Source organism: Podarcis pityusensis, assembly GCF_964106645.2.
Source record: "Podarcis pityusensis genome assembly, chromosome: 1".
Lineage (NCBI taxonomy): Eukaryota > Metazoa > Chordata > Lepidosauria > Squamata > Lacertidae > Podarcis > Podarcis pityusensis.
Window position 1 is genome coordinate 118,286,625 of NC_138028.1, and position 22,746 is coordinate 118,309,370.

At 43.7% G+C, this 22,746-nt stretch overlaps 1 protein-coding gene and 1 long non-coding RNA gene across 2 annotated transcripts in view; one reads left to right on the forward strand and one right to left on the reverse strand.

Annotated features, from left to right (window-relative positions):
- LOC308458304 (dynein axonemal heavy chain 11-like) overlaps positions 1–22,398 on the forward strand; it is a 228,996-nt gene extending 206,598 nt beyond the window's left edge. The window contains exons 68-73 of the mRNA XM_080973289.1: positions 3,267–3,509; positions 8,233–8,415; positions 11,239–11,354; positions 17,853–17,965; positions 20,293–20,433; positions 21,755–22,398. Of these exons, the coding sequence (XP_080829415.1) occupies positions 3,267–3,509; positions 8,233–8,415; positions 11,239–11,354; positions 17,853–17,965; positions 20,293–20,433; positions 21,755–22,002 (1,044 nt within the window). The 3' untranslated portion in view covers positions 22,003–22,398. The remainder of the gene's footprint in view (positions 1–3,266; positions 3,510–8,232; positions 8,416–11,238; positions 11,355–17,852; positions 17,966–20,292; positions 20,434–21,754) is intronic.
- Positions 36–4,417, reverse strand: LOC308458880. Its single transcript, XR_013977748.1, has 3 exons — positions 3,780–4,417; positions 3,038–3,072; positions 36–230 (listed from the first exon to the last, which is right to left on the reverse strand). It is a non-coding gene; the product is annotated as an uncharacterized lncRNA (long non-coding RNA).
- Positions 22,399–22,746: the final 348 nt, after the last annotated feature.

Here is a 22,746-nt window from a genome sequence, read left to right on the forward strand (position 1 = left end):
TTCTCTTAAGTACATTATACTTTTCCCCATTCCTTCTTAAAATTTTTCTCTTCCTGGTTTCTGATTTTCCCTGCCAGTTTCCCCATTTCAGCATAGTCCATCATCTTCATCAGCCATTCCTCTCTGGTTGGAACTTTCTTTCCATCTCTGGGCCAGTAATATCCTCGCTGCTGTCGTCGCGTACATGAATAGTCGTTTCTGCAACCTCAGAATCTCTGTACCTAAAATGCCTAACAAAAAAGGCCTCTGGTTTTTTCCACAAATGTAATTTTAAACATTTTTTTTCAACTCATTGTAAATCATTTCCCAGAATGCTTTAGTTATCTTGCACGTCCACCACATAATAATGTTTTCTCGTCGCAGCTAAAGGGAGGTCCTAGCTCGACCTAGGAAGCTCAGGTCCCAGCATTTTCCACATGACCCACACTTTCTAGGCTTTCCCCCTTGCCCTTTCCCCTTTTCCCCAGGGAAAATCCACTCTTTAACTCTAAATTATCTGCAAAATACCTGAATGCTGTTTGCACCAATTGAGCCACCAATAAGCTGTTTTCCCCAGGGGCGAAAGCAGCAGGACAAGAGGAAGCGTGGTTCAGCCTTAAGTGAGGGGACTTAATAAAATCCAAAAGCCACGCCCCCGGCTCCCCACAAATCATGGTCCTCCCATAGCCTTCTAAAAGCAATAGTTAATGGGACTGTCACAATAAGTATACAACGCCCTAACCCATACCCTGTCTGCGACTGTCTGGATGTGGGGGAGTGGTGCCAGGTTCTTCTAGGTTTCCTCTAGGAAAATCTCAGAAGAGGAAGGCTCTGAGCCAGGAATGTGGTGGTGGGACACAGAAGACACATCAGAGGATGGAGGCAGCAGGAGAACAGTTGGAGGCTGAACAAGCAACAGGCTTGAGTGAGAGAGAGGAAGAAGAGGCAGAAAGCACTGCAGACGGAGGATAGGCAGCTGAGGTGTGGTGGGTGGCCAAGGATGCAACGGGTTCAAAGGAGCTTGCTGGTCCTACTGTATCCAGCTTGCCTCCTCCCTTGTCTTCAAGGGCATGTAGCAAAGCAGAGAGCGCAGGGGGGCCCTCCCCAACGGAGTTTAAGATTGCTGGGGAAACAGCCAGACAGGGAGGAGACTTAGGGGGAAGTGAGAGGCGCAGATGGTCAGTTCTGGCAGCTGCTTTACAGTTTCTCTGTTTTTGTTCCTTGAATAAAGAGTAAACTTTACTGCTCACCTGCTGACCTGCAGCTGAACCAGTTCTGACATACTCTCTGTCCCAGGGCCGTCTTTAGCAGATGTGGCGCCGGGGTGCAAATATCCGCCCAGCGCCCCCAAATTACCACGGATAGTGTTGGGGTGGCCGTAGCTGCGCACTGCCAGCCATCCGGGGGGGCGCAACTCTCCCCCATGCCGCTGTGCCTCTCTCAAGCCTCCTCGGGAGGAGAGCGATCCCCGCAGAGGCTTGGGAGGGAAGCTGCGGGCCAGCCAGCCATATGGTTGCCAGGGTGCAACTGGTGGGCGTGCAGGGAAAGGGGAGGCCACCGGCAAAGCCACGCAGCTCCCCCACTTGCTGGGGCACCCCTGAGAGGCTGGCGCCCTGGCGCAACGCACCACTAAACCCTATGGAAAAGACGGCTCTGCTCTGTCCCCACCCCACCCTCTGTAATTTGTGCATCTATGGGCTCATCCATACTTCCTTTTGTGCCACGTTTCAAGACACAGGTCCACACTTTAAAGTTCTTTGTCTGAATCCCTTTTTTTGTTTGCCTCTGGCACTTCTCTGGCACAAAACCTGAACTGCCATTTGTTCCAAATCTGCGTTAAAGAGCTGGTTTTCCTGGGAAGAGCAGCGGACCTATGCTTAGAAAGTGTGGTGCAAATGGTAAGTGTGGACGGCCCCTAGGTTGCTCTACAGCTGATTTGGGATTCAAACTGGAAGAGGACCAGTTGTCACCTTCCATGATGGTACTGCAGTTCTTGCTTTGAACTGTGTCATCTGTGCTGCTCCTGCAACAGACCCCTCTCTCTTGTTTAAGCAAGCAACTTTCAGTATTTGTATCGACTCGCACCAAGCATATCTTGCAGAGGTCAGGAATGCCTAATGAGCATGCCTGGCATTAGAATTTAACCCTCCATCTGAAAGCCACCAAAATTATTCTCAACCCACACAAACCTGATGCTGTCTCATTTTTCAAGATTTCAGGTTGTTTCCATTTGAAATGCTGAACCATAGAAAGGAAGGTTAGAGAAAATTATCTTTGAGCAACGAACCCCACATTATTTTGAGGTTCCAGCATTTCCCGTTATCATTATCCTTCTTGTTATCATTGCTGCTGCTGCTGCTGTTGCCCACATTGCTGCCTTATTTTGGCAGGTTGATAATTATTTTACAACTGGGGGGACTCTGCCGTAATTTAGCATCCCACAGCAACGTTTCGAAAGCATCAAATAGCATTGTGAATGTCAAGTCAATACAACCCGGCACAAATAAATAAATATCCTCCCACGTGCCTGTTGTTTTTAAACTTGAGCTTGTGCTAAATATTTGCTTAGTGGATTTTGAGATGCAGCTGAAGCAGAACCCATGAACCTTCGGCAGTGCATTAAACAATTGTCATACTGTTCCATAAAAGACCTTGTTTGGCTCACGGCAAGCCATTTGAAACAGAAATCATTATTATGAAACAGCAATTCTATTTTATTTTATGGGAGCAGATTGATTTGTCAAATAGACAATGCATGTATTTTGGTAATAGTCTAAAAGACGAAATCTTGCCTGTTTTATTTTAAAAATCCTTATGCCATTACACGCTTTCATTTCAATAAAAGATGGCATTTTCTAAAATGCTCCTGTAAATTGCTTCATTTAGTAAAATTGCCACGTGGAATAATAATGTTACAACAGAGAGCGGCACTTTGTAATTTGGAAGAAATAACATTTTTCTTTTTCTTTTTTTCTTTGCTTTTTTGGGGGGAAAAACCCTCATCTCTTTAGTTCTAAATGAAATTTTCCTTTCTCTTATTTGCTCACAGAAGACTAACCTGTGTTTCAGCAAAATGCACTGGAATGTCAGCACCTGTGAGATATAAAAGAGCTAATTAAAATATCGAGCAAATGAGATCAGTATTCAGCAATCTTCTAAAATGTTATAAAAGTCTTGTCATTCTCCGCAATGACTCCATAAACAGAACAATTTGATTTATACCTAGGCAAGCTCCTTATACTTGATAGCAGGGCGTGATTAATGTGTGTTTGGGATTTTTTTGATAGTTTGATCGGAAACTGGCCCTTGCTCCTGGCTTTGTAGTGCCTTCGAACCTGGATTACCAAGGTTACCACAAATATATTGATGAAATGCTTCCCCCCGAAAGCCCGGTCCATTATGGCCTCCATCCCAACACAGAGATCGAGTTCTTGACAGTGACTTCGGACAACCTGTTCCATTCTCTGCTTGAGCTACAATCCCAAGACTCCATCACTGGGGAAGGAGCATCACAGACCGTGGAAGAAAAGGTGAGTTTTTAAGCAACACCGCCCACACACCCCTGGAAAAAGTAAAAAACCAGGACAGATATATAAAAATGCCTGGAGAGGGAATGATATGAGGGCCGGGAAGGTGGGGGGGGGGGGCTGGAGCTGCTGCTCACAATCATATCACAAAACAGGCCTTGAGCAAGTTAGATTTTTGCAGCAGCGGCCCTTGTGATAATTCATCGTGATGCCATTGCAGCAAAAGCATGGAACTTCCCAGCACAACCAGTGTTGTGCAAAAGCTCAGAGCACCTCCACAAGCTCATTGCAGGCTCTTCCCTCCATAGCTGTCAAGTGTCCCTTATTTGAAGGGACAGTCCCTTATTCCAGCGCCATATCCCGCTGCTGTCCCTTATTGATGGATGTCCCTTAAATGTCCCTTAAATGATGTCCCTTAAATTTCAAAGGAAGCAGCTCCTCTCCCTCCCTCCCTGCCGGCCAGGGAGGAGGGAGGCTCCAACTGTGTTGCTTGACTGTGTTGCTCACCCAATAAGAAGTCTAAGAACAACTGGGGGGTGGAGCTTGCATGCCTTGTGTGTGGCTAGTTAATGCAAGCTGAGGGGTTTTTTGAATGCTGGACGCCATTTTGTTGCACGTGCTGCTGCAAACTTTGCAGTGCAAAGCCAGGCCGGGGAACCATCTTAAGTTGAGCCTGCATAGGCCTTGTGGTGCATGTGATTCAGATTCTATTCAGTTGAACCTCTGGTTACAAAGTTGGTTGGACAGTGTTCTCAGAGCTACCAGCATGAGTTTGACTAGACTGTTGGAGGACAGGAAGACTGGAGTGCCTGGAACAGGTGAGGCTGCAGGTCCCTTATTTTGGCTGCTGGTCCCTTATTTTCAAGGCTGCTGGTCCCTTATTTTCAAATCTGTAAGTTGACAGCTATGCTTCCCTCTCTCCTCTGCCCTGCCTGCTTTGGAGACTACGCCTAAAGCAGAATTCTGCCACTGAAGTGAATGGGGATCTATAAATTACACCCCCCTCCAAATGTATGCATTTTAAGCCCTAGAAAAATTCCTGAAGAGACCAGCTTCTGTTTATGGCCCACCTGGTATGATTACCTGAAATAGAGGACAGGCTATTGTTCTGTATAATTATAGTATTAATCTGTAAACAAAACCAAAACCACCCAGTTTCCTAAAAAAAAATAATTGGTGGGATTAAGTTAGTCATGACTTAAGTCCCATCAATTGAAATTGATAGGACTTAATTAATTCAATTAATGTAGTCTGGATCCAGCCCCCACAAGTATTAGTTTGGTCTCAACAGCCATTGACAGAGTTCTGCAATGTGGAATAACAACCAGCTGGTCATAGCTCCAAATGCTTTCTGAACATTTTTGCAACTATGCTTCAGTCACCTTCTTGTGTATTGTAAGCAATGCATCCCTGGCAACATCCTGGCAAAGCACTCTCCCAGACAGAAAGAGTTACTCCCATTTGTCTTTAGCTCATTCATCCTTTAGAGCAGGGGTCAGCAAACTTTTTCAGCCTTGGGCCGGTCCACTGTCCCTCAGACCATGTGGTGGGCCGGACTATAATTTTTGGGTGTGTGTGTGGAAATGAACAAATTTCTATGCCTCACAAATAACCCAGAGATGCATTTTAAATAAAAGCACACATTCTACTCATGTAAAAACACCAGGCCGGCCCCACCAATAACCTAGAGGTGCATTTTGAATAAAAGGACACATTCTACTCATGTAAAAAGACACTGATTACTGGACCGTCCGTGGGCCGGATTGAGAAGGCGATTGGGCCAGATCCAGCCCACGGACCTTAGGTTGCCTACCCCTACTTTAGAGCCTTGGGGCTTTTAACGTATGACATAGCAGAATCTTATACATGTTTGCTCAGAAATAAGACGCAATGGCCACATTTGCCATTGTGCAGGCTTCCAGGGAGGAAATCACAGCAGCTTTCCAGAGCTGTAGCTATGGGGGGTGGGGGTGGAGAAAGGCTGGCCAGGTGTTTTGCCCTGGGCGCCTTGCAGCCTGTGTGTGTGTGTGTGTGTGTGTGTGTGTGTTTGCGCGGGCGCAAATGGGTTTGTGTGTGCCAAACTGGGCCTTTGACCAGGCTGAAATAAAGCCTAGTTTTGCCCTTTTGCTCCTCTCCAATTTCTTCAGCTCTTTGCAGCAGCTGAACTAGAACTCGGCTTGGTGGCACACAGTCCACAGCGTGGCAGCTCATGGTTAAGTTCTCACTTCCTTGGAATAATACAGTTAGGAGGGACCCCGAGAGTCATCTAGTCCAACCCTCTGCAATGCAAGAATCTCAACTAAAGCATCCATGATAGACGGCCATGCGCCTTCTGCTTAAAAGCCTCTATTGAAGGAGTCTGTTCCACTGTCAAACAGCTCTTGCTCTCAAAAAGTTCTTCTTGGTGTTTAGTCGGAATCTCCTTTCTTGTAACTTGAAGCCATTGGTTTGGGTCCTACCTTCCACAGCTAGAGAAATCAAGCTTGCTCCATCTTCCATGTGACAGGCCTTGAGATATTTGAAGATGGCTATCATATCTCCTCTCAGTCTCCTCTTTTCATGCTAAACATACCCAGCTCCCTCAGCTATTCCTCGTAAGGCTTGGTTTCCAGACCCTTGATCATCTGTGGGCTCCCAATTAGGCTCCGCCCCTTACATACACAAAGAGTGGACCGGAGTGAAGACTAGCCCTTTTTGGTCCGCACTCCTGGCTCTGCCTCCGCCCATCACGATTGGTTCATTCTGAACTGAGGTTTGGCGGAAACCTCAAGGGCTGTGACGTGGGGGGGGGTGGACCAGGAGCATTCTGCCAAGAGGATCGGAGGATCGGGGGTGCTGCGTGCGGCCATGCAAAGGGCGCCCTCCGGTTGATGGGGAGAGCAATCATTTGAGAGCCAGTGTGGTGTAGTGGTTCAGAGTGGTGGACTCGTAATCTGGGGAACCGGGTTCGCATCTCCGCTCCTCCACATGCAGCTGCTGGGTGACCTTGGGCCAGTCACACTTCTCTGAAGTCTCTCAGCCCCACTCACCTCACAGAGTGTTTGTTGTGGGGGAGGAAGGGAAAGGAGAATGTTAGCCGCTTTGAGACTCCTGAAGGGGAGTGAAAGGAGGGATATCCAATCCAAACTCTTCTTCTTCTTCTTCTTCTTCAGAGTGGTGGACTCGTAATCTGGGGAACCGGGTTCGCGTCTCCGCTCCTCCACATGCAGCTGCTGGGTGACCTTGGGCTAGTCACACTTCTCTGAAGTCTCTCAGCCTCACTCACCTCACAGAGTGTTTGTTGTGGGGGAGGAAGGGAAAGGAGAATGTTAGCCGCTTTGAGACTCCTTAAGGGGAGTGATAAAGCGGGATATCAAATCCAAACTCCTCCTCCTCCTCTTCTTCTTCTTCCAGACCCTTGATCATCTTGGTCGTCCTCTTCACACATTCCAGCTGGTCAATATCCTTAACTGCAAGCTGTAGCCAAAGTTTGCCTTTTGGCTTCAGATGATGTTTATTGATGAGAAAGCTCAACCTTGAGCCTGGATTTGGGGGGCACACTAAGCCCAAACCTTTGTTTCGCTGCCATATTTAGCTGAGCTAAAAGGGCTAGTAAAGGAGGTTACAAGCACCGCCATTGCTGGCTTTATGTATAAGCTAAACAAGCTATAGCTTAGGGCCCCACTCTCTTGGGGACCCAAAAAAAATTTAAAGGGGGGGAAATGGATGTACATTTCCAAAATATAAGATAAAAAACAAATAAAATAAAACCTACATACAGTTAGAGCTTAATAATTATTTCACTATTAATATACTTAATTGTATTTCAGTTCAACAATTACTTTGATAAAATACATACTTTGTAATGTGCAAATGGCTTTAGATACCTATTAGGTCCATAAATTACCATATAGCATATATTCAACACAAAAACAGCGACAATTTGTTGTTGACAAAGGACAGCTGGACATAGAAAGGGCCCCATTACCTTCAGTAGCTTAGGGCCTCATCAAACCTTACAGAAAATGAAACTGACAGATTCATCTATCCCCTAAGCCGCCATCCCAGTAAGGCATAGTTCAGTTTATCATGTCATACAAACTAGGCCTCTGTGTTTACTCATTAGTAAGCTTGCTTAAAACTGCAGGTTCTATTGAGTTTATTGAAGCAGACAGACTTGTGCGTAATCTTTGTCAAATAGCAGCTGAAGTATGCTAGGGTCATTGGAAGCAAGGAAATAGCACCTCTAAAGCTGATATCCACAGAGCTGGATCCCAGTTAAACTTCTGCTAGGAATGTTATTATCCATTGCAGGCTGGGATTCAATTTTTATGTGCATTTTTAATGAGAATCCACAGAAATCAGTATGAAAAGCAAAACACAGCTATCGTTCAAAATTCAGATTTCTATGAATTCTGCCATTGTAATTCCCCAACCATTGTATTAGTGATGCATGTATTAGTGAAAAAAATACAAAAATATATTATATTATAATATAATATTATTATATTATATTATATTATATTATATTATATTATAATGAAAAATGTATATATTGCAAATGTGTATATTGACTGCATATAAAAATATGTTTATTAAGAGAAATTCACACTAAAACACTGATGAGTTTTCATGAAGGTTTTTAAAAATCGCACTTCAGTTTACTGTGGAAATGTGTAGAACTGAATTTAAGACTGAGAAACTGAGAGAAAATGAAACTGACAGATTCATCTATCCCTGCTTGCAGGTAAAGGCCATATTAGATGACATACAAGAGAAGCTTCCGGAAGGATATAACATGTCTGACATTACCTCAAAAACAGCTGAACGTTCTCCATATATCCTGGTTTGCTTTCAAGAATGTGAACGGATGAATATACTCTTACATGAGATAAGACGTTCCCTTAAAGAGCTTGATCTCGGTCTTAAGGTGTGTGTACTTTGCTTTATTGTTTTGTTAGAGCTCTAGATATAAATAAAATGGATGTGTGGATGAAAACACTGAAAACAAATTGTCTCTTCCTGGGATTAGTGGCATCCGTTCCATCATTTAGTTTGTCTCCGTCATGACACAATTGGAGCAATTTTATTATTATGGCTAGGACAATTGGAGCAATTTTATTATTATGGCTATGATAGATTCCAACGTTATAGAGAAAGGTTACCAGCTGCCATCATTTTTGGGTTCCCTTCAAAAGAAAGCAAAGGTGATTTCCATCCAAATGAGGATTTGAAATTCAATTTCCTCGTAGGCTTGGCTGATGTAGGGGCCGCAGGTCTCTTTCAAAGTCATTGGAAGACAGAAAATCCCAGCAAAGTGAATTAAGTTCCGTATTTTTGGTAGCTGGTAAACCTGAAGGAATTTGCATGTTCTATTGGGGATATGTCGTATAGCTACTTAATACACTGATCTCTTTGAACCCGGAGCCTGGTCTTCATGTTGCAATAATGACCCAGGAAGTGGTGATAGCTCGGTCAATAGACATGAGCCTCTTAATCTCAAGGTTGTGGGTTCGAGTCCCACATTGGGTAAAAAGATTCCTGCATTTCAGGGGGTAGACTAGATGACTCTTATGGTCCCTTCCAACTCTACATTTTTATGATTCCATGACTCCAAGGAAGCAAACACCACCTGCCAAGGATTGAACAAGGCAAAGTTCAGCAACGTAACAATGTGGTAATTTAACTATACGGCCTTCCCCCGACCCGCACCCCTCTGATCCATCTTTGATCTATGCCGTTTCACAGACAAGCCTTTGTCAGAAAAGGCAATGTCACTGAGGCACAAGGCCCTGGAAGACTTGTGAAACTTGGAGGTACAAACCAACTCTCTCACCCTAAGCCCCACAGAGTGCTAGAAGAGTTTGGATTGGATTTGATATCCCGCTTTATCACTACCCGAAGGAGTCTCAAAGCAGCTAACGTTCTCCTTTCCCTTCCTCCTCCACAACAAACACTCTGTGAGGGAGTGGGGCTGAGAGACTTCAGAGAAGTGTGACTAGCCCAAGGTCACCCAGCAGCTGCATGTGGAGGAGTGGGGAAGCGAACCCGGTTCCCCAGTTTACGAGTCCACCGCTCTTAACCACTACACCACACTGGCTAGCAGCATGGCAGCCTTAAACAAGCAGCACTCAAAAGCAGAGTGACACAAAACATTAAAAGCCTTAATGGCAGCTAAAAACCAAGCTGGGGGGAGACAGGGATCAGGGCATCAGGCTGCTGAGGGGCCCCGATTTTTGTGGGTTCAAGGGGTTGCAGGAGGAAAAGGAAAATCAGGGTGTGTGTTTTTTATCCCTCTTCTCTCTCCCCCTTGTATGAGTGGCTAAAGCAATATATAAATGCTGTGGATATAATTCAGTTCCCTTCCACAAGTTTCTTACCTGCTCGTGTACATGGAACAAAGCTTGCAGGAGTTTTCTGCTGCCAACCTTCCTCCTCCTCCTCCTCAAAAGCCTTCCCACAAGTAAAAAGCTTGGTTTCTGAGACAGGTAACCTATGTACCATGCATTTTGTTGTTGCCTGGGTGGTTGTTAAATTTGGAGCATTCAAATGGCCAACAGTTCAAGCTCATTGTTATTAATATTTATATTTAAGGGCTTACATTTTACATGATCTGGCCTTTTGAGTATTTTATTCTATACCGGTTGGATCCAAATATCCAGTGAGCGAAACTCTGCTTGCATGATGCTCCTGCTGGAGAAAGGATGGCAGTGGCAATTGTCTATTATTACACTTATAATTAATAGTATTATTATTACCACCCACCTTTTCCCGTGACAGGGTTCAAGGCAGCTTGCTGATAAAAACAAGAACTGCTAAAAACATAGGAAAAATCATTACAAAACAATTAAACATTGATAGAACTAAAACTGCGTACAGGTATAAAATCTATTAAAACCATGCAAATAATCACAGTAAAACAGCACCAGCCCTTTAATTAAAAGCAGTAAGTTCCCCCAAGCCTGTTGGAATAAGGAAGTCGAAGGGCAGCGAGGAGGGGAGCCAGTCTGGCTTTTCTGGGGAGAGAGTTCCAAAATCTGGCAGCAGCCACCGAAAAGGCCCTCTCCCGTGTCCCTAGCAAGCATGTCTGTGAGGGTGGTAGGACCAAGAGAAGATGACTCCTCCCTCCTACAGCCCCCACTGTCTACTAAAAAGCTGCTGTGGTGAGTTGAGAACTCTGGAGCAGTGTAGAGGTCATGCCAGGGGTTGCAGAGGAGAGCTGGCCAGTCATTTTAATGATTGCTTTGTACTGTTTCTAATGGCGTTTTATTACTATACACCACCGATGCTGCCATATATATATATATATATATATATATATATATATATATATATGATATGTTAATACTTTTTAAAAGGAGGTAAGTGAAAATGCCCTCCTTCCTCAAAAGAGAGTTTTCCACGGGATCTCAGTCTGCTTCTGTGAACAGAAGGTGTCCTTCCATTTGCAGAGAGCCCTCTGGATTCCAACCCATAGTTTGTTGTGCATAATTTTCTTCAGATATTCACAATTATATTTAAGAAACGAAGAGGAGACAGGAACCGCCGCTTGTGTTTGCATGATCGTTTCACCTCTTTTTAATAAATAACTCACCCCAATTTTAAGAGCCAAGATATTCTTTACATTTGACAATTCAGCTACCTTATGTGTTTTTACTGTAGGGGGGAAGAAAGCCCTCTATCATTTATCATGTCATCTTATCACAGTCTCTTTGTGCGACGCAAATAGCACGCTAATGTTTTCTTTTGTTAGGGTGAGTTGGCAATCTCTGCTGAGATGGAGCAACTACAGACAGCTCTCTTTTTTGATAATCTTCCTGACACTTGGATGAAACTGGCTTATCCATCAACCTACAGCCTAGCTCAGTGGTGAGTCTCATGCCAACAGATCAGGGTAGATTCTTTGTCATGGGCAGCTAAAAGTGGGGGGACGGGAGGAAGAAACTCGGCAATATTTTTGCTTATAAATACTGTAGTGCTGCGTAGTAGTGTCGCACCCATCCTTTAAAAAAGACTACAGTCTTACCTTACATATATCATCAGTTATATATATGGACACGGTGGTGTTGTGGTCTAAACCACTGAGGCTCCTGGGTTTGTGATCAGGTTGGCAGTTTAAATCTGCACGACGGGGTGAGCTCCCGTTGCTCTGTCCCAGCTCCTGCCAACCTAGCAGTTTGAAAGCACACCAGCGGTTTAGTCATGCTCATCTCGCTTTCAGGCCGAGGGAGCCGGCATTTGTCCACAGACAGCTTTCCGGGCCATGTAGCCAGCATGACTAAACCACTTCTGGTGCAATAAGACACCATCCCTCTGCAGCAGTACCTATTTATCTACTTGCACTGGTGTGCTTTCAAACTGCTAGGTTGGCAGGAGCTGGACAGAGCAATGAAAGCTCACCCTGTCGTTGGGATTCGAACTGCCGACTTTCTGATCGGCAAGCCCAAGAGTGGTTTAGACCACAGCGCCGCCATATACAAGTTTATCTCGAGAGGTACACTAGGTATGGTGGTGTCAGAAGAGTGGTGAGTGAGAGTTCTAAAGTATCAACTTATTTGTACACTGCTTAGAGACTATTATCATTAAGTGGCATACAAGTAGTTGAAATGAATGATGAAAAAATCTTGGGGAGCCGACTGATCCATGAAAATACCTGGTCTGCAGCTGATTATCGTTACAACTCCAAACATGTACACCACACTCCATCCTTATCCAAGCCCTTGATATAATTCAGTGATACAGTGAGACTAGGGCCCACATAATACAAAGAGAGGTTTTCCTTAGGCCTCAGGTGCGCTCATCATGGCTCAAATAATTATGCAGGGAAAGATATTCCTTACTTATTTCGGCATTCGAAAACTGAAATGTTCAGCTTCTGAGACACTCGAAAACCGAGATACCACTGTATATTGTTTTAGACACCCTTGAAAACTTTTTTATTTCAGCAAGCCTGTCTAGTCATATAATTTAATTATAGGTGGTGGTTTTTTAAGTTCAATATGTTTTGTGTTTTATTAATAATGGGCTGCGTTCAGCTAAGTCCTAATAGGAGTAAACCCACTGAAATTAATGAACCTAAGTTAGTCATGTCCGTTGATTTCAATGGGTCTACGCTGAGTAGGAATAGCATTGAACACCACTCAATGATTCTGTGTGCACCAAATATCATAGTTTTCTCATTAAGTGATCTATAATTTTTTTTTTACTAAATTAATTAAATTAATAAAGGTCGGGGACACCGCCTCAGACTTTAGCCAAATCACGCTTCTCCTACTGTATTGTTCTAGTAGTATGAGAGGAGACACAAATTTTGTCATCAGGAATCTTCAAAACAGACTCGCACAAACACCCCTCCCTGTCTCTCTCACACACAGTATTTCAAGCATGAGTGCTCATTCATTGCAACTAAACCTACCACCCTGGTCTTGGGCCACACCCCTTCTGTGATGTATGTATGATGTTTCTGGGGGTGGTCTTGGACTCTAGGGCGGGCAATTTAAAATGTCTATATAAGGGCTTGCGCACATGGTTTGGGGTCCCTCCCCCCCTCCTGTGTGTGTGGGGGAGCACCCTGTTGCAACAGCTTTAATAAAGATCAGGCTTACCAGCTGCTTTGCTTCTCAAAAAAAAAAACAACAAAAACTAAACCTACCACCACTTGTCCTGGGTTTGGGCCTTTGGTGATTCATAGACAATTGCACGGCAGAACAGGAATGCCGCCAACTCAAAAGGGGGGGTTCTCTGCCTACACGATCCAGAGTCAGTACTACACTTTACCTGCTTTTGAAGGAAACGTCTTCCGAAGTTCAGTTTGGGACTGAAATGCTGAAGCTGCCAATTCTCCGTTGCAGACAGACATGTCTTCCATATAGCTACTTGCTGGTGCCTATTTAATGCGCAACCATAAAGCATTATGCTTCACTGGCAATCTGTTATCTCCCCATCCCCACCCACCCCGTCCAATCTGCTTTATTATATTTCCCACTACAGAGGAAATCTCTGGCATTTAATCAATATTTCAAAGAGGGTTGGACCAGCAAGAAGCAGGGGGATCTGGATAAATTCCTATGTTGAGCTTCGTAAGGACAGCAAATGCATCACTACGATAGGCTGTAAGAATTATTGCAGTCGTTGAGTAGCAACTGACCTACCGATCTGGCACGATGAATTGTTAGCTGGAGCAAGTTTTGCAGCAACCAACTGTGGTGTGTTCTCTCTCAATCCCCTGACATAAAGCAATGTTTTCGGGTTTAATGAGAGACTGCACAAAATGCATGTTCTGCAGATGGCTGGAAGGACTAGCAGGCCTTGGGGAATGCGAATATAGCCACAAGTCATGCCTTTCTATCATGTGTTTATTGGAAAACAGGATCCCAGGAAGCAATACAAGAGCATCCTGGGAAGATTTCCACACCTGATTTGCCTCTGAAGCTCATTATAGCATTGCTCAGTGGTCTCTGTTTTAACTAACCCAGCTGTGGTCTGTTCCGAGAGATGGCATTCGTTTCCCCCCGGGAAGTCTTATGATACTGAATGGTCATCCACTTAGATGATTCCCCCTTGGGGAAGCATCCTGTCGAAAAGATAGTGACTTACTTAAGTAGCATTAAGCTTCACGAGGGGGAGAAATACAGGAGGGATTTGATTCTTGATTCTGCGAAGGCACCAGAGACTGAATTCAGCGAACCTGCAGGAACCCAGAAAAATGTTCTTTAAAATAGAAGATGGAATGAGACTAGCCTACTAGGATGGAATTTCAGTATGCTAAGATGGTCTGGGAAAACAATCCACTGAGAACATCTCTTGAGCTAGCCCCAGTCAAACAAGTGGGCTGTGCACAACACAACAAAACTTCCTCAGTTGACTGGTTCCTTGACTTTTTAATTTGTATTATACTTAGCTACAAGAAGAACCTTCTGCCTGTAAATGGAGTGGCCACTTGTGCATCACCAAGTAAGAGGCCAAAGGAGGTTTTGCATGAGAATTGTTGTTGCTTAGTCATTTAGTCGTGTCTGACTCTTCGTGACCCCATGGACCAGAGCACGCCAGGCACTTCTGTCTTCCACTGCCTCCCGCAGTTTGGTCAAACTCATGTTGGTAGCTTCGAGAACACTGTCCAACCACCTCGTCCTCTGTCATCCCCTTCTCCTTGTGCCCTCCATCTTTCCCAGCATCAGGGGCTTTTCCAGGGAGTCTTCTCTTCTTATGAGGTGGCCAAAGTATTGGAGCCTCAGCTTCAGGATCTGTCCTTCCAGTGAGCACTTGGGGCTGATTTCCTTCAGAATGGAGAGGTTTGATCTTCTTGCAGTCCATGGGACTCTCAAGAGTCTCCTCCAGCACCATAATTCAAAATCATCAGTTCTTTGGCAATCAGCCTTCTTTATGTTCCAGCTTTCACTTCCATACATCACTATTGGGAAAACCATAGCTTTTACTATACGGACCTTTGTTGGCAAGGTGATGTCTCTACTTTTTTTAACCATGAGAATTGCATGTGCTAATTTATATGTGTAGATGCAAACTGAGACATAATCGCTGCAATTTGTTTCGCCATTAGTGGGTAAGGCTGTAGCCAGGTGACCTCTGTGCACCTGTTTGGGTTGCAGTCCAAGTTTTGACTCCCGATGGGCATGATCCAGGCGCCTGCCACTCTCCCTTCTCATGGCTCATTGTCTTTAAACCAGACTTAGACCAAGTACCCTCCTTCAACCTTAGAAGCCCAACCTAAGATGTGAGTCTTTATTAGGGTGCCATCTCAGCCACGTGGAAGGATGACATCCATAGCAGAACCATTACCTCACCTCCCCAGTAGTGCTACACAGAAAAGGAGGCTGAAGATGCTGCAGTGAAAATCCGCTGATACATGCCCATGGTGATGGGTTGGAGGCAGTGGAGAAAAACAAGCCCAGAACTTACGTAAATAGATTTTGAATACCAGAAAACTGCATGTAGTGAGGATCCCTTGAGAGGACATCTTAGAAATGTTAACAATTCATTACTTAGCAGTTGACAAAAACGAGGATGTGTGTGAAAATACACAGCGTAACTGGGAGAATGAAAAATAGATAATAGTGCTACTGTTTTGTTTTGTTCTTGTTATTATCTGTATTTTTAGATATTTTATATTATCTTAATTCTATTAGTGTTTAATTTTTAGTGGCTATGTTTTCGAAGTCTGTAGCTTTTTCTATTTTGTCTGTAAGTGGCCTTGAGTCCTGGTCTGGAAAGAGGGCGAGATATAAATAAATACAGAGAGAACAAATAACAACAATAATATGCGAGCTAGGAATATTCCGTGGTCATGCAATATTGTCCAATGGTTGAAGAGAGAGAAACCAGAAAACTGGGTGAGAAGTAGAGGGCTTATTTTCAGGTGGGGTTCAATCACATACCAGCAAATTCAGCTTGCACACCAAAGCCATCTACAAAATTGGACTCCTTGCAGTTAGGAAAGTGATGGGGACAATGCACTGGACAATGTAGGGTAACATTTGCTTGATGACATGTTGTCTAACCTTCTCGCAAGGATTCCGGTGCATCATGAAAGATCCCACAAAACACCATTCCGTTATACTTTGAAAATGACACTTCTGTCTGAGTAAAATAGGTTATCTAGGCATTTGCTTAGCAATGGCGCGCAAACCATTTGCGAATGCTTTCAGTGTAGGCAGGTATTCTCAGACAGAGCAAGTAATCTGCAGAAAAGTATTGGCTTGTGGGGGGAAAGCACAGGTCATAGACGGAATACTGATAATGTGCAAGGCACATTATCTCTCAGTAAAAAAATGACAAATATTGAAGTTAAATAGGAAGGATAGTTGAAGTGGAGAAAAGTGGCATAAAATGTGTGTTTTAGGTAAATCAGTTTTCAGAAATACCATGCACAGGTTAATCCTTTATAAATATGTTCAAGGAATATATTAGACACCAGGTCCACCTACGCCAAATGAATGCAGCAAACCTTTGTATGTGTCTCAGAGGCAGGATAAGTGAGGAAACTCTCTGGTATTTGATGTGGTTCTGCTCTATAATTCACACATACAGCAGATGGGTGGTGATTTTTATTATTTTTTTACTCATCGCCCCGAAGAAACATATATTGGCAAATCTTATTAGGCACGTTTTGCAGAAAACAGGAACCTCTGGACAAATGATATTTTGAATTTGAATAAAATGAAGGGCACATTTGGTTTATTTGCTATAATACCACCTTTAGGAAATTATACCTCTAAGAATGAAAACATGTGCCCGTCAATTTTTAAAATATGCCCAAGTAATCTCAGCATCAAAGTCTTTGCGCTCAAGTATGGATAAATTAGGAATCCTGCAACTTAAATTATGGCTAAAATATGTTTCTAGCCACCAAAAAATATATTTGGGTATGCATGTGTTATAGAGCTGAACAGCTGCAAGAATGCTACAGATGTTATTTTGAGCTATGCAAAAATGTGGTATCTGTAAGTAATTTATATTTAAAAGCTGTTACTTTTAACTACAAGGAAACTCAGAAGGGACTAGAGAAAGTCAACCAAGATGTTTAAAAGGTTGGATTTGTTAAGAATTTAGTTTGTTGTTATTGTTTATCTGTTTATTGTTCCTTTTTTCTTCTTTCGTGCATTGATGTATTTTTCTTTTTTTTCTGTTTTTGTGTGTCATTCTGCTCTGTGGTTTTTGTTATAATTGTGGAAAATCTAATTATTTTTTTTAAAAAAATGTGGTTGAGTATTTTCTGAGCACCTTTGACTTTTTTTTATTGAGTAGTAGTTTTTTTTTATTGTGCATTGTAGGGGGTTGGACTAGACTTAGTTTCCCAGTTGCCTATATGCTGTGCTTTCAAATAAAAGCGGAGTCCAAGGTACGCCTGTTCCTGTCACAGCACAGCACCTCCATCGCGTGCCATAATTGTCAAGCATTATGACCAGATTTTTTTGGGGGGGGGGGGAGTATGTTAGCTGGGGTGCAAGTGGCTGATGCTTTGATCTTCACCATCTGCAGCATCAGTTGTCACAAGGCAGGCCATTTCTCTGGATCTGCCTCTAGCTTATGAAACAATATATGTTACAACGGCATGGAGGGAACATTTGGTGTGGAGTTGACCCTCCCTCTCTTCCCTTTCCCCGCAAAGCCATTCCACAGGTAGATGGAGCTAATACAAATCACTCCCCCTTTACTGACTTTAGAACTGGGAGTAGGAACCATCAGATCTTCCATCTAAGAAGCCCTGCTATGAGTATCAAGTGTGTGGTACAAATGTATTTACCGTAGGCTCCAGCATGTTTATGGCAGTACACCGCTTATTCTATCATTGCCATTGCAAGCCACCAATTCCTATGCCTCCATCTTTGTTTCTTTTTCGATGCTGCTAAGGTACAACGATCTCCTTCTGCGCTGCCGTGAGCTTGATTCCTGGGCGCAGGATCTCACCCTCCCCAGTGTCGTCTGGATATCAGGCTTTTTCAACCCCCAGTCCTTCCTCACAGGTAGGAAAGCACATCACACAACTCATTAGTAATTTACTGCTACAGTAATTTTTATAATTACTGCCAGGAGGCTTCATTAAATTTGATCTAATGAATAAATATTGTATTTTCAACGTGATTACCAGCACAGCTTAAGCTGTGTGCCATAAACAATTATTTCCCTCAATACACAGTATGTCGGTGACTATATTGATTTTTTTATTATTATTATTTCACGAAGGGTTTACTGTATTTGTATCAGGGGGCACTCAATAATGGCTGAACGCGAAGTTGTCAAAAGGACATGCCATTGAAAGAGAAATAAAGGAAATAGCAATGGCAAAGAAGCTAAAATACTGTTAGTAAATATAATAGAGGTGTGTGTGTGTGTGTGTGTGTGTGTGTGTGTGTGTGTGTAAAATATGGTGTGAGAAAAATGGTGTGTCGATATGTGTGTGTGTGTATTTAGAGGTTGGCATCCGAAAAGCTACTTTGCACAAGGTCTTAGGCTGGGCCAGAAAATTTATTATTTTAACCTTTTGCCATCCTCTGAATAGCACACTTCCATGTCACATAGCATAAGCTGTTTCGGGGGCTTTCGTATTTTAAAGGGAGGGGGTGCCACTTTCAAGAGACGCTACCCAAAGCAAGTTTAAAATCTCTTTTTTTGTCATTTAGGTACAAATAATCCATTTTGCTGTATTCCAGCATCGAGACATAGCTGCTTAATTCAAGACTCTGTGGGACAAAGCAATGTTTTATTTTGAAATCAGCATAGGCATTAATTCTGATAGTTGTGGCGGCTGGAGCTTAATTTCCTGTGCAAGCAGCTCTCAGCACACTGTGGGCTGGTGCAATCCCTGGCACCCACAAATCTGTATTTAGTGTTTGATCCATAAATTATTGCAATGTAAGCCCAGATTTCATGGTAAAAGACCTACCTCGTAATGGAAATGTCAGCTGCTTTTCTTTTAGCACTGAGACCCAAGCATCAAGTTCAGAAACATGGCATGATAATACCGTATTTGTCTGTGTGTAAGACAATGGTTTTTTGCTTTAAAAAATTAGTCAAAAGTTGTCTTATACACGGATGGTGAATGCACAGGGGTTTGGGCTCGGACTCTGGTGTGGGTGGCCTGGGCTCGGGTTCAGGTTCTGGCATGGGCAGCCAAGGATCGGTGGTGGTGGGTGGGTGGGCAAGCTTGTGGTCGGTGAAAAAAAGCTCAACAGCTTTGTGTGCAGTCACCCAAAAAACCTCAACAACTTTGGTCATTTTCCCTGACTGCCACTGATGTTTAAATATATGGTAATAAATATACCAGTGCGTTGAATATTTAAGATAATATCAAAGTAGTTCTGTTTGATGTTTAAAATGCAGATTTCTTAATTATGGGTTAAAAAAAAAATAGGGGTTGTCTTACACATGGAAAAATACAGTAATCCTTGCCCAACTTGTCCCATCACTGCATGTAAGATTGTCAAATGCTCCCTTACATTAGAAATGGCTCTGTTCAGCAGCCATTGCTTGCCTCTGGCTACCCGTTGCAAGGAATCCCAAGTGTGCTGGTTGACTCTGGTCCCATTGACATGTGGTTGGCCCCTGGACTTTAGTCCTGAACCAGCCTATGGAAAGCCATATCAGAGCAGAGCTTTCAGTGTGGCAGTTTCTTGTGGGGGATGTACAATTCAAACATGCCGTGTGGCACAAATTCTGCCATCTTTGTCAACTGGCTGTCGCCATGCCAAGGGCAACATCCAATCTGTCACTGCCCCACCATTGCCTGATACCATTTCTCTGCAGTTTTGGTATGTTTGATGTTAGGCTAAAAAGAAAATGGCGGCAAGGAAACCTTTTTGTGGTGCTTCTGAAGCGCTTTCCAGCTCTGTGCCTTTCTTTTCACTGAACTTTGTAAGAAAGCTGGTCTAAACCTGTCCACGCCAGACGAAAAGGAATGATTTCAGGTTCCATTAATCTTATGAAGCTACTTTATGTATCAAGTCAATGGTCCACCTAGGGCAACAATGCGGAACTTGTAGGCCTCCAGATATTGACATGCTAGAATCCCCATCACCCCTGGGCTGCAATGACTGGGGCTGAAGGGAGCAGGGAGGCCCAACATCTAGAAGGCTGCAGGTCTCCCCTCCCTAACCTACTGCAGTGGTGTCTATGACTGGAGTCCTGGTTCTCAGGCCGCAATACCTTTTCCGGTCCTTCCCCCTGCTCCACATGATTTACTTTTACCTTGACATGCCAGGAATGAACCTAGGCAACATCTTGCATGCGGAGCACACGTTCTTCCTCATTTTACTTGCTCAGCTCATCTGGTGTCTCCGCGCTTTTATTTCAGCTGTCATGCAGAGTCTCGCCCATAAAAACGAATGGCCTTTGGATAAGATGCACATAACGGTGGACGTCACCAAAAAATACAAAGAGGAGTTTACGCAGCCTGCTAGAGAAGGGGCTTACATACACGGCTTGTACTTGGAAGGTAAGTGACTTGCAAGGATTTGCAGCTGCTTAAAAATGGCGGCATTATAAGCTACAGGATGTTTATCTGAAAAGCTTCTGTTAAGGCATTATTTTTAAAAATAGAGCCACCTCCCTATTGCCTTCAAGTAAGAATTAGGAGTTCTCAGCTGCTCCTTCACTTTTTCCTTTCATGGCCACATTTCTCACCTTTCATAATGCAACTTTGTGTTGAAGCACTAGCCTGTTAGCCATAGGGGACTCCTCTAGCATCAAAGCACAGGACACAGCTTTCAGCCCCACTTCTGCCAGCAGGCTCATAAGCTTTTTTTAGTACGGTAGTAACTTTTATGGGCTCGTTCCCAGGCTTTTTAAGGGTGCAATCCTATTGTCCTTGAGAGTATTCTAGGGCCACAGATTTTTGCAGATGTATCTACTCATGGAGAATAGTAGTAAAAATGTTTCGACTCAATTGTTTTAATGCGTTTTTATTTTAGTGGTGTGGGTATAATTCTTTCCTTGTAAACCGCTTAGAAGCCATTTTTCACATGCAAGAGGTATGTAAATATGATGGAAACTTCTGTGGCTGCCCACAGTGGGGTGGGGAAGCTTTGGGTCCATGAAATACAAAGCCCTCCTCTTCTGGGGCCAGAGCTAGGGTCCAACAGGAAAATGAATGGGGAGATGAAGAAACTACCCCAGCAGGTTGGTGACTCCTCCCCCTTGTGTTCTGCTTCTACACAGGGTTTATCCAGAGATTATTTTAGCTTTTATTCCTACACCATGGGGCTGTTTTATTTGGTCAGCTCCTAGTAGGAATTTTCCACAAGACACACTACAAGGCTGGCATTCATTCTAGGCAGGGGGTCAGCAAACTTTTTCAGAGGGGGCCAGTCCACTGTCCCTCAGACCTTGTGGGGGGCCGGACTATATATATCTTGGGGGGGGGGGGGTGAACCAATTTCTATGCCCCACAAATAACCCAGAGGTGCATTTTGAATAAAAGGACACAATTCTACTCATGTAAAAACACAGATTCCTGGACCGTCCATGAGCCAGACTGAGAAGGCAATTGGGCCGGATCCGGCCCCCGGGCCTTAGTTTGCCTACCCATGATTCTAGGAGTGCTGGCTACCTTCCAGTGGAAATGAATCCTGTCTGAATGCATTATACAACCCTATTCGTTATCAGGTGTTGGGTGGCAAAGGGGCACACATTACTAAATAGAGATGAATATGCTCTGAAAGAGACCAATAAAGGAATTAAGGGGTTTTATTTATAAAACTGCATTTGGAAAATATTGATGGCTAAATCCCCTCTCTCTCAATTTTAATTATTGACAGGTGCTTGCTGGGATGTTCAGGGGGGTCACATAGCTGAAGCTTGCCTGAAAGCACCGACAGCGGCTATGCCTGTTGTGTTTGTAAGAGCCATCCCCAACGACAGGCAAGAGACAAGGAATATTTACGAATGCCCAGTATATAAGACAAAACTAAGGGGCTCCACTTACGTGTGCACTTTCCATTTGAAATCAAGGGAAAGGCCAGCTAAATGGATTCTTGCTGGTGTTGCTTTGCTTTTAAGTGTGTGATGTTGCTTGAGTTTAATTTCCCAAAACTCTTCGGCATTTTCGTTCCATCCCCTGCTTGCTCCCTCCCTGTAGTGCCTCTGTGTGCACGCACAACAGCATGATTTGGGGGTGTATTTTTGTGTTGTTTTTTTTAAGGCTGCGAACATTGTGTTGCTGTATCTGTACATTCTCAAGTATTGTTAAGAATGTGGGGCTTTCACTTCTTGCCTGTTAAGAATCAGTTAAACACCAATGCTGCTGCTGTTATTATTATAAAATTGGTTTACCGCCCTCTTCCCGTAGATCTCAGGCGGTTCACAACATAAATTAGAATAGGGGAAAAAATACATAATTAGTGAAAGAACAATAATCCTCCCCGCTTGTGCAACACATTTAAAATGGTGTCGCCTGCGCTGTTTTTCAAACAACTGAACTGGAAGAGCAAATAAATGCACAACTGTTCCAATTCCAACCACTAGCTTCTGCTAACAGTCTCCTTAATGCCTTGATTATGCAGATGTAGACAAGAGCTCCTCTATTTGCAAGGCTTCTCTCTTGGGGAAGGAAGCTGTACATTCCTTTGTCAGCCTTCCTGAGCTTTGGTCCACAGATGCTGCTCAACTACAGCTCACATAATCTCTTGACTCCTGGGGGGTTATAGCCCCAAAACATCTGTGGACCTAGAATTGCTTTTGTGAACAAACAGAACATTTAGTGTCTTTTGCTAAAATGAACTGAGACCTTGACACACACACAACACAGAAG